Here is a 12,744-nt window from a genome sequence, read left to right as displayed (position 1 = left end):
AAAGGAATTAGAGTAGGCAATGAGGAAACCAAACTATCACTCTTTGCAGATGATATGATGGTATACCTAGAGAACCCCAGAGATTCTACCAAAAAGCTATTGGAAATAATTCATAATTTTAGCAAAGTAGCTGGCTACAAAATAAATCCCCATAAATCCTCAGCATTTTTATACATCACCAACAAAACCCAACAGCAAGAGATACAAAGAGAAATTCCATTCAGAATAACTGTTGATACCATAAAATATTTGGGAATCTATCTACCAAAGGAAAGTCAGGAATTATATGAGCAAAATTATAAAAAAGTCTCCACACAAATAAAGTCAGACTTAAATAATTGGAAAAATATTAAGTGCTCTTGGATCGGCCGAGCGAACATAATAAAGATGACAATACTCCCTAAACTAATCTATTTATTTAGTGCTATACCAATCAGACTTCCAAGAAAATATTTTATTGATCTAGAAAAAATAACAACAAAATTCATATGGAACAATAAAAAGTCGAGAATCTCAAGGGAATTAATGAAAAAAAAAATCAAATGAAGGTGGCCTAGCTGTACCTGATCTAAAATTATATTATAAAGCAGCAGTCACCAAAACCATTTGGTATTGGCTAAGAAATAGATTAGTGGATCAGTGGAAAAGGCTAGGCTCATAAGACAGAATAGTCAATTATAGTAATCTAGTGTTTGACAAACCCAAAGCCCCTAACTTCTGGGAAAAGAATTCATTATTTGATAAAAACTGCTGGGATAATTGGAAATTAGTATGGCAGAAATTAGGCATGGACCCACACTTAACACCATATACCAAGATAAGATCAAAATGGGTCTATGACCTAGGCATAAAGAACGAGACTATAAATAAATTAGAGGAACATAGAATAGTTTATCTCTCAGACTTGTGGAGGAGAAAGAAATTTGTGACCAAAGATGAACTAGAGACCATTACTGATCACAGAATAGAAAATTTCGATTACATCAAATTAAAAAGCCTTTGTACAAATAAAACTAATGCAAACAAGATTAGAAGGGAAGCAACAAACTGGGAAAACATTTTCACAGTTAAAGGTTCTGATAAAGGCCTCATTTCCAAAATATATAGAGAACTGACTCAAATTTATAAGAAATCAAGCCATTCTCCAATTGATAAATGGTCAAAGGATATGAACAGACAATTTTCAGAGGATGAGATTGAAACTATTACCACTCATATGAAAGAGTGTTCCAAATCATTATTGATCAGAGAAATGCAAATTAAGACAACTCTGAGATACCACTACACACCTGTCAGATTGGCTAAGATGACAGGAAAAAATAATGATGAATGTTGGAGGGGATGCGGGAAAACTGGGACACTAATGCATTGTTGGTGGAGTTGTGAACGAATCCAACCATTCTGGAGAGCAATCTGGAATTATGCCCAAAAAATTATCAAATTGTGCATACCCTTTGATCCAGCAGTGTTTCTATTGGGCTTATATCCCAAAGAAATACTAAAGAAGGGAAAGGGACCTGTATGTGCCAAAATGTTTGTAGCAGCCCTGTTTGTAGTGGCTAAAAACTGGAAAATGAATGGATGCCCATCAATTGGAGAATGGCTGGGTAAATTGTGGTATATGAATGTTATGGAATATTATTGTTCTGTAAGAAATGACCAGCAGGATGAATACAGAGAGGACTGGCAAGACTTACATGAACTGATGCTAAGTGAAATGAGCAGAACCAGGAGATCATTATACACTTCGACAACGATATTGTATGAGGACATATTTTGATGGAAGTGGATTTCTTTGACAAAGAGACCTGAGTTTCAATTGATAAATGACGGACAAAAGCAGCTACACCCAAAGAAAGAACACTGGGAAACGAATGTAAACTATCTGCATTTTTGTTTTTCTTCCCGGATTATTTATACCTTCTGAATCCAATTCTCCCTACGCAACAAGAGAACTGTTCAGTTCTGCAAACATATATTGTATCTAGGATATACTGCAACATATCCAACATATAAAGGACTGCTTGCCATCTAGGGGAGGGGGTGGAGGGAGGGAGGGGGAAAAAAATCGGAACAGAAACGAGTGTCAATATAATGTAATTATTAAATAAAAAATTAAAAAAAAATAAAAATAAAAATAAAGTTTTCAATATGACTTTGTCGCAATACTTTTTCTTAATAATTATTCCGTATACTCTCCATTCCAAATTTTGAAGTCTATTGCATTTTGACAAACTGATTAATGAATTATAAAAATCATCTTATGTTATGTCTATTATTTAGATAGCAATCTTTTTAAAAGATTTATAAAATTTAATAATTCTTGTAGCAAGCTATTGTAATGTGAATATCCTTTTGTATGTAATGCCTTACACTTAGTACAACTTACTCAGTATAATTTAGTATATAAAATACAGAGTATATAATTCCTTATAGTCTTGGTATAGTATCCATGATTTTTTTTAGAGAAGACTTCTACTTAGTGATCTTAGGAACATAGAAGCATAGATTTACAAGTCTCCAAAAGAGATTTCAGGGCGTTTAATTCAACCTTTTTCCCTATCAGAAGTAGTACTAATAGTAATTTTAATGCTTTATTTTTCCTTCCTCTCTCATTCTTTGCAAATGAGGAGATCCTTTTCCATCATGACATGCAAAAATCATTGTATCTCCACATTTGCCACAATACTGACGGGGGGTTGATGATGATATGATGCATTTATGCTAACGTAGGGATTAAAAAAAGAGGCAGTTGGCAGGATCTGTCTTTATCCATTCAGTAATATTTAACAAACATTTATTTACTAAGAACTTATTGTGTGCAGAATATTGTATTGGGCATAGGAGAAATTCAGTGGTTAGATAAGGCCCAGTTCCTGCCCTCCTAGAGTTTATAATCCAACCTGCAGATATGACAAGTAAGTTTATGGATGTTCAGGAGGACTAGCACCTTTGAGGTGAGGACTTGCCCAGCTCTTTTCACCCACCTTTGATGTTCTGATTCACCTATCACTGCACTCCTTCTCACCTCAGGAATAATAATATGATTTCACTTCCACTCCACTCTTCTCCTCTTTATAGGGGTAACATCAATACTTCTAACAATATTCCAATGATGACGGGATGTTGTGTGAGAGGGAACATACCAAGGCCACCATACTCCTCTAAAAGTATGTTGCTCTAAAAGGCTGTAGCATGCATAGTGTCCACAGCCTGGGAACATTGTCTTGTCAGATGGGCTAACTGGGTTTAGGGTAACCAACAGGCATCAGACATGAGGGTGAAATAGGGGTGTCTATTCCAATCATGTAACAGAATGCTCAGATAAGAACAATTTGTTTCAGTGGACAAAAAGGTATTTGAAGCAGGTGGAATGTTTAGAGCTTGATCTAAAGCTGACAAGGTCATTCACTGCATCCTGAGCCATCACAAGTCATCTTGACCTATGTCTCGGCATAAGACAGTAATGACTTAGGAAGAAAGAGTAAGGCTGATGACTTTGCACAAATCTGCCTCATTTAAATCTAATTTATGCACAAGTCAAAACATCATCTGTGATATTATTTGTCTTTTTCAAAAATGAAGGACAGATAATAAGTCAAGGACATACAACTCCATCTAATTTGAAGCCTTCCTCATATTGAATTCAATCTTGCCGTTTCCACTTTTCTCCTGCTGAACCAAATCACAGGAGTAATTAGACTTGGAGGAAGCTAACTAGGTGGTGTCAGAGATTGAAAGGCAAATTTGGAATTAGGAAGAATTAAGTTTGAATCTTTAGGTGTTCCCATAGTCAGCATGAGTCTATAAGGATCTTCTCTTGAGCTTGGTAAATCTGTTCAAGCATCCTATTACACAGAAAGCATTCAGTATATTTCAAAACAAAAATGAAATATTCAATGTGAAAATAAAAAAGTCTTCATGGCTAGTCCCTTCTCCTAAACTCCCCACATTTCATTATTTCTTATGCCTCAACTTTAATCTTTTCAACTAATTATTTACTCATCACATTTTTCTAGCCTCCCTTTTCAGAAGTCTTTCAGCCACTAATATCTCATTTTCAAGGAATCATGCCAGATTTGGATTGGGAAAGAGGTTCAAATGCTACCTCAGACACTACTATCTAATCATAGACAAATCACTTAATCTCTCTGTACCTCAGTACCTCATTTGTAAAATGAGGGGTTTGAACTTGATAGCCTTGAAGGTCCCTTACAGCTCTAAATGTATGCTGTCCTTTTGCAAATCATCTCTTGCCTGCCTATGGAAATGCTACTCCATTTCTCAGAATGCCATAATGGTTCCTCTTTCTAACAAGCTTTAAAACAAATCCTTTAAGGCATAATTTATCCATTTCCATTCTTCCCAGTGCCTCCATTCTACCATTTTCTATATTCTTTCTACTATTTAAAAAAATTTACTCCATAGTCTATATCACTTGTTTGTTCATAGCTGTTTCCATATTGACTCTTCTTTAGATTGTGAGATCCTTAAAAATAGAAACTATTTTTGTCCTATTATTATATCTCTCTAGCACTTCATATATTATGTGGCACACAGTAGGTACCTAATACATATTTAGTGAGTTGTATTATTGTTGTTCAATTGTGTCTAACTCTTTATGCCTTCTTTTGGGGGCTTTAACAGAAATGTTTTATCATTTCCTTCTCCAGCTCATTTTACAGACGAAGAAACTGAGGCAAACATAGTTAAGAGACTTACCCAGGATCACACAAGTAGTACTTGTCTGAGGCTGGATCTTTTCAACTCCAGACTAGGGCCTATCTAATATGCCATCAAATTGCCCGTATGTCTTGTTAGCTTGCTTTGTTTTAGTTAATTATAAAATATTAATAAACTTATAAGACAATTACAACTATACTTTCTAGATGAATTAGGGACCCTATTCCCTTTGATGACCTAATTCTTGATTTTTTTTTAGAACAATATCCATCTAGTACAACTTGATCAAAATTTGCTGTTTGGTTGATCAGATTCCAGTATGTCTTCATATTCATATATTATCTTATAAAGCAGATTCAAAGTAAATTTTGTTTAGTAAAAAGAGCAGCCATATGTGCTGACTTAAAGCTTAAGTAATACTGAAGCAGACAATGATAGCATAAAATTTCCAAACTGATTCCAAATTAACCAGTATGTACATGCAAATAATCTGCTTACTAAATAAAACCTTAGGCCAATGATACTCATTTGATGTGATAAACCTATTATTGTCCATAATGAAAGACCCCATGTATTCTAATCATAACATTCCAATCTAGTGATTGACCTTGAAAATCCATGATGTTAGAATTTTTAGCTGAACTCAACTCTTTTCTTTTTTTCCCCCCCTCTCCTGAATCTGGATTGGTTACTCTAGTGGAAGAGAATGGTATAAATTGAGCATGGAGCTTGAAGAGAATCATCAGATCAAGGTTCTCAGAATTTACAGAAAGTAATTGTATCTGAATATTGTTATAGGTAAGTAGACTTCATTTTTACCATTTTAATTGCATTTATTTCATAGGATTTGTAGATGGAAAGAATTTGCTTGTGTGGCTACTGAACCTCTAAAGGACTCAGTTTCATTATCTGCAATATGAGAAGGTCAGACTATGAGACCTCCAAGGTCATTTCTGATGCTAAATCCAAATTAAGGTTCTGAATCAACTGAAGTGATTTATTCTGTATTTTAGATCTCTTAGGAGAAGTATGCTTTCAAGCTGCTAAAGCTTTGCCGTGAATACTCTACAATTTCCTCCATAGTACAGTCTTTAAAGTAGATTTAAAATTTTAAATACCTGGGTTCAAATCCCAGCTCTAGGACTGAGTGGCTTTGAACAAGTCATTTAACATTGCTGATATTTTCTCATCTAAAAAGAAAAACAATGTTGGACTAAGATTCATTCAAGCTTTTAATCTATTATACTAATTATTTTAAGGAAGAGTATTCCATTTTTTCTTTCAAAAAGTTAATCTTTTATTTGTAATATCAGTTATAACTTACAAAAATCAATCTAAAAAAATAAGGGATGATAAAATTTTGATGTAATTGTAATTAAAATATGAAAAATAAAAGAATGACTAAAAATTCCTGAGGTTCTAAATATTCAGTGACAAATTTCTTGTTATCTTTGATCATAAATTATGTTGTCATTGTACTCTAGGCTCCAATGGAGAATGCCATACTATTCACATGATGAAAAAATATACAAATTTACACAGATGTAAATTTAAAAGTTTTATGCTTCAATTGTTATTCTAAGAATAACAAATAAGACCAGACCATACCATAAATCTAATCCAATCTGAGAATAACACCAATGACCAGAGCACACTATAAATCTAATCCAATATGGATTCGAATAGGGATTTTATGATCAATTCAAGTTTGATTTTTGTATAGTCATATTACAAAGTTTAGAAGTTATCAAAGCCTTGGTGGCTGCAAATAGTTCCTTGTGTTAATTAAAATTTCAATACCATTGTGTACTATTTTAAAAAACACATAGATAAGCAAAGATTCAATCTAGATGTGCAATCCTATGTTTCAGATACCTTGAGAAAAATGAGGACTTGGATTCTTCTTGCCTGTCTCCTGGGTGCAGCAATTGCTATTCCGGTGAGTATCATAGTCTCTTTACAACTCAGAGCTCATCTTTAGAAGTCTTGAAATGAGGATCTGAAGCAACATTTTCCATTACTTAGCAATAAAAATGGATGAGCTAGTGGAGATCAAGGACCACTGATATATGGGAGAGGTTTTACAGCCACATTTTAGCTCTAGAAAAGCAAGGGAATAATTCCCTGAAGAGCCACAAAAATTATTCTAGTAAAACAGTCTATATAATCAAGCAAATTTGATCTTCCTAAATTCCCTTTAAAAATGTGTTTTCCTTCACTTCTGATTTTCTATTTTTGAGGTAGCTGAGATGAAGTAGTGGTTAGAAAATCTCTGCCTGAAATGACAGGGAAAGGATTAATTTTGAGAGGATCACATCTTAGTCCTACAATGCTCAGCTGCCATTCTAGGGATAAAGCAAATTTTGATCTGGGAAATATTTCACCTTTAAATGTATTATTGAGCTGATTAGCAAACTTGTTTTTAGGTACATCTAGTGATGGAGGAGCTTGTTTATAAGACCATGCATGATACGGCTTTAAATTTGATATATTAAGATAATGATAAGCTGTATTTGAAGTATTTACAGTTAGAATACTAAAAGTTCAAGTAACGTTATTCATCTCAAAACATTCAAATAAAATGTCTCTAAAATCTCTTCCATCTCTGAGATTCTATAACTGCACCCAAATAGGTTCTTTAATATATGACTTAATTATTTGGTTGGAATTAATGTCTTCCATCTTTATATATTAAACTTCAAACTGAAAACATAGTCCAAAAAAAATCACATGGGACACTTTAATTTCACATCTTGGGGGATACTCACACAAGTGGAAGAAGAAGAAATGAATGAAAATTACAAATGAAGAACATTTTTGCTTAAGATAACTCCCTATCAAAAAAGACATCTCCAGGGGAATTAAGTTGCCTTGAGAAGTAGATCATTTCCAAAGTGATGGGGTCTTCAGATAGATTATAGATAACCATTTGTCAGGGATGTCAGAGAAGGTATACTAGCTTTAGAAAAGGATTGGACTAATCCAATTCAACCCAATAAACATTTATTAAGCACTTACTATGTGCCAGCTAAATGCTGAACCATAGATAACTTTCAAGTTTCCTTCTGTCTCTGAGTTTCTATAGTTATGTGATCAGAGTGAATAATTACACAATGACTGGATCTCTTTCCTTTTTTCCTTTGAAAAGCTGCCACCTCATCCTGGACATCCTGGTTATATTAACTTCAGCTATGAGGTAATTTTCCTTTTTGTTCATTTTGCTCTTTGTTTTATGCTTAGCAATGAACTCAGAGAGAGAACTATACTGATTTTACTCTTTAAATGTAAAAAAACTATTTTTCCCTTTACCTTTCCTCTGTCAGCATCCTAGTTTGAGTTCCCATAACAGGGTAACTTCAATGGCCCCCTATTTGATTTACATGTCTCCTTTCCCTTCCTTCTCCAATACAATTTGCATACTGATTCCATGACAAGTAACCTAACATAGCTCCTTGGGAAGTAGCTTGATATAACATAAAGAGCATTGGACTCAGCATTAAAAACACAGGTTCTTTAATTCTAAATCTGCTAGCTTTGTAATTCTGGGCAAGTAAAAAACTCTCTTGCTCTCAGTTTTCTCATCACATGATTAGACTAGGTAATCTCAATGAGTGCTTTCTTAAAATTCTGTGACTTTAAAGTTTGAAGAGTTGATTCCATTTCTGTGGAAGGTGGTACATTGATCAAATATATAGACATAGTGGAAAGAGCATTTGTCTCTAAGTTAGCTCTGATCCAAGTCCAAATCTCATTTCTGATACTATCTATATGACTTCAGTCACAACTTCCCTGAGTCTCAGTTTCCCCATCTGTGAAAATAATGAGATTGAACTAGATTGCTTCTGAGGTCCTTTCTGGTTCCTGATCTATAATTCCATTACTAAGAATGTATGACCTTGAGGTTAAGCAAACCTTAAGACAGGAAGCAAAAGGCAATGGCATATGGCTCAGGATAAGAAGGTGACAGAAGTCTGATAAATATAGCTATAGATTATAGTGACTTCTGCTTCCCTCTCAGGAAAGAGATAATGAATGAGAGACATGGAATTCCAGGCATGAATGTGAAAATGCTGCCTACTCTGTCTATCTGATTTGATTTTTTTCTCCTTTTTATTCCTTTAATATCTTACTACTGAGCAGCGGGTTGGCTGGTTATTTTGAAATGTCATTTGCCTTTACCCATTGGCTGTGTATTAAAAGACATCCTTACTTCCAGAAAAATAATTAAAAAACTGATTAATTTGTAGTTACTGGTTGGTGGCTGATGGCATAGATCAGACTGATGGGAAGGGATTTTTTTTCCCCTCAAAAGGAAGAACCAACACAGATCATGATATACAGAAGCCAGGGCTGGGACCAGGAAATGTTAGCCTCTTACTTTTCCTAATTAGTCAAAAAGTTAAATCATGTTATCTAAAATTATATTTTATGGAGCTCAAATTTAATTGCCATAATATTGAAGGGATTGATTCTATTTTAGCTAAAACTGTTAACTATTAATTATTAAATACTATTGATTATTAATTTTTTCTTCTTAAGGTGCTTACTCCTTTGAAATGGTATCAAAGCATGATGAGACAGCAGGTATGTATTTTTAATTTCTTTGCCCCTTAATTTTTTTTTAAATAAATACATTTAAATTCCCATAGTAAGCCAAACAAAATAGCTATTTTACATAGGATTCTTAGTAGGAAAAAGCTACCTTCAAATAAAATTTTTATTGCTATAGTATGACAAATCCTCATGATTAAAGATATTTTTAGTAAAATATCCCTATCATTACAAATAAATTATTACCATTTCTCCATTAAGGACACTTAGGAATTAGAAGGAAAGGAAATGAAGCCAATGATAAACTGACTTTCTATTTCTCACTAGTATCCCTCCTATGGTTATGAACCCATGGGTGGATGGCTGCACCACCAAATCATCCCAGTGCTGGCTCAGCAGCACACCCCAAGTCATTCCTTACCGTCTCAACACCAAATCCCCATCATGGCCGCCCAACAGCCAGTGCCACCCCAGCAACCAGTGATGCCAGTGCCAGGACAGCACCCCATGGCACCAACACAACACCATCAACCTAACCTCCCGCAGCCAGCCCAACAGCCATACCAGCCCCAGCCAGCCCAGCAACCACAGCCTCACCAGCCCATCCAGCCCATGCAGCCCATGCAGCCCATGCAGCCCCAGACCCCAATCCATGCAGTGCTACCTTTGCCACCACAGCCACCTCTGTTCCCCATGCAGCCACTGCCACCCATGTTGCCAGATCTGCCCATGGAAGCTTGGCCAGCCACTGACAAGACCAAGAGGGAGGAAGTGGTAAGTGTCCATTCTTCTTATAAATATTGCATTAAGTTAATTCCAGGTTCTTGTATAAAGGACACTTACAAGTTACAAGTCTACAGTTCAAGACCTTTTATAATATTATTTTGTCTATCAGAATATTTTTAATGATAATCCATTCAATCAATCAATATTTCCTTAGTGACTACTATTTATAAACTATTGCACCAGGAATTTGGGGGATGGAGGAGTAAGAAGATATTAAAAAAAAAAAAAAAGATTGTCCTTGCCCTTCAAGGATGAATTTTATGTCTCCATTAAGAAATGAACTTGAAAATGGGTTTGAATTATAATGAGATATACAAAAGATCTAGAACTACAACAGAAAAACTACCAGTTGCATAATCAGAAAGCCCAAGTTTTAGTTTCAGTTCTACCCTTATTCAACTGAATAATTATAAGCAAGTAATGTAATTTCTGGGGGGTCTTGGTTTCTTCATTTGTCATAATGGATTGGGCTAGATGATCTGTCAGATGAACTGTACAATTCCATGATTCTATGAAATATCAGAAAAGACAAAGTATAGGGCATTTTAAAGATTATCTGGTGTTTTGAGGTCTCAAGGTTTTGATTTAATTCATTAGAAGGTATTTAAAATTAATTTAAAGATTCTAGGATTATCCTGTTATTGGAACCTTCCCAGAACTCAAATTTCCTCTAGGAAATCTTTATATATTAAACAGACACGGCTAGTCAACTCACCATACCAATGAATCCAATGTGATCTCTCTTTTAAATTACACTTAATAATTCATTGGTTTACCTGTTTTGGAATTCATTCATTTGTTCTTCTGGTGGGATAATATCTTCCTTACACCAATCCTATTTAGACTGAGTCATCAGTATTTAATATCAATAATGGTGAAAACTAAATTTGGCCATGCTTTTTGCTTTGGAATTTAGCAGGAATGACAATAACACAATTTTAACTAAATTTGGCTTTCAATTAGATTTAATTAAAATGAGTTTTTCTATTTCCAAAGTAAAAGCTATGCTTTTTGCTTTGGAATTTAGCAGGAATGACAATAACACAATTTTAATTATTCTGTTTGCATATATTTCAGGACTAAATGGAGAGCAAGAAATCAGAAATAAAGGAGAATTTAGACATTTGCAGTTGCTTTCCAGAACAACTATAAGAATACAATGATTAAGCTTACAATAACTCTTCTCCTTAGGAAATTCTGTAAAAATGAATGACATTAGCAGACAATAAAATGCTTTAAACATTATTCATGACTTTTTCTTGTCAAAGATGCTTGTTGATTTAACTTAAAATGGTACTTTAAGAATTAAGAAATCTTGAGGTGACAAACTTTAAAAATCTGAAGATCATATAGTTCAAGTTTATAACCTTAAAGTAAACATTTCCCAGCTCAATAATGCCCATAGCTCTATTTTTACAAAGTACAAAATATGGCCCTTCAACTCATAAATAAGAATTGTAATATGTTACAAATAGGAGACAACATGAAGTTAAGTGAAAATATACAGTCACTGGCCTTCACATGAACTTGAAACAAATGGAGGGAAGTTTATAGGAAGAATTCTTTACATCGGCACAAAGATAAACTGTTAGGAAAATATTTATGTTACAAAACAAATTAAGACTTGTAGCTTTATTTTATTTTATTTTTTACATTTACAAAAATGAAAGGAGAATGTTTCACTAAAGTTCTTGTTCTCATTTTCTAAGTCATCCTAATAACCAAAATCTGATTTGATATCTGGCCCTATCACTCCCTCACTAAAAATACTCCCAAATGCCTTTTGAATAAAATATAATTATTTTACTAGCATTTAAAACCCTTAATAATCTGATCCCGGGCTATCTTTCCAATCTGACTCCCCTTCATGCACTCTATAAGCCAAACTGGCATACACATTATTCACAAGATATTTCATCTCTCACCTTTTGCCAATGCAATAGATATCTCCCACACCATCTAGTGACCTAGGACTTTATCACACACACACATACACATATACAGATTATATATATATATATATATATATATACAAAATGTTCAAAGTAAATACAACATATATATACGTATATACATACATATATGTGTATGTAAATATTTTTGTATTTATATTTATATAAACATACACAAAATGTTCAGAGTTAAATATCTTAATTTCTGAACATTGTGGATGTTCCCTAGTAGGGTAATGTTTAGTGGTAGTCCAAAAGTAGTGTCACTTTTGTTTCTATATCTCCAAAACTTATCAGATTGTAAATTTCCTGAAAACAGAGGCTGACATTGTTTCATCATCATCTAATAATGGGCTCTGAAATAATCACCACTTAACAGTTCATCTGCTTATCTGAGAGAATACTTCGGGAGAGGAGTGAGAGAGGTCTGAGACTGATACTTTTGTATCCCTGATTTTTACAGAGCTAGCTTTCTTTCTTTCTTCTTTCCTTCCCTCCATTCTTCCTTCTCTTTCTTTTCTAAATTTTTATAATAGCTTTTTATTTTTTCATAATACATGCAAAGGTAGTTTCAAATACATGCATCTACCCTTGCAAAACTTTGTGTTCTTCCTCTACAAGAGGAAGGGTCTTTTCCGTCCCTATGGGTCAAAGTTTTTCTTCCTTCCTCTTCTCTCCTCCCTCCCCCAGACAGCAAGTAATCCAATATAGTTTAAACACGTGCAGTTCTTCTAAACATATTTCCACGTTTATCATGATGCACAAGAAAAAT

The 12,744-nt window shown here is 34.1% G+C and overlaps 2 protein-coding genes across 3 annotated transcripts in view; one reads left to right on the top strand and one right to left on the bottom strand.

Moving 5' to 3' along the window:
- The window catches only part of ARHGAP6 (Rho GTPase activating protein 6), a 337,783-nt gene that overhangs the window by 175,167 nt on the left and 149,872 nt on the right, over positions 1–12,744 (bottom strand). The gene's annotated exons all lie outside the window — the stretch shown is intronic.
- Positions 6,569–11,103, top strand: AMELX (amelogenin X-linked). The gene is made up of 5 exons (XM_051983999.1): positions 6,569–6,622; positions 7,832–7,879; positions 9,223–9,267; positions 9,562–10,008; positions 11,098–11,103. Exons 1-5 carry the CDS (start codon positions 6,569–6,571, stop codon positions 11,101–11,103), a joined length of 600 nt encoding a protein of 199 aa, XP_051839959.1.

Source organism: Antechinus flavipes, chromosome 3 (assembly GCF_016432865.1).
Source record: "Antechinus flavipes isolate AdamAnt ecotype Samford, QLD, Australia chromosome 3, AdamAnt_v2, whole genome shotgun sequence".
Classification (NCBI taxonomy): Eukaryota; Metazoa; Chordata; class Mammalia; order Dasyuromorphia; family Dasyuridae; genus Antechinus; species Antechinus flavipes.
This window is presented reverse-complemented; position numbering and strand designations above follow the sequence as displayed.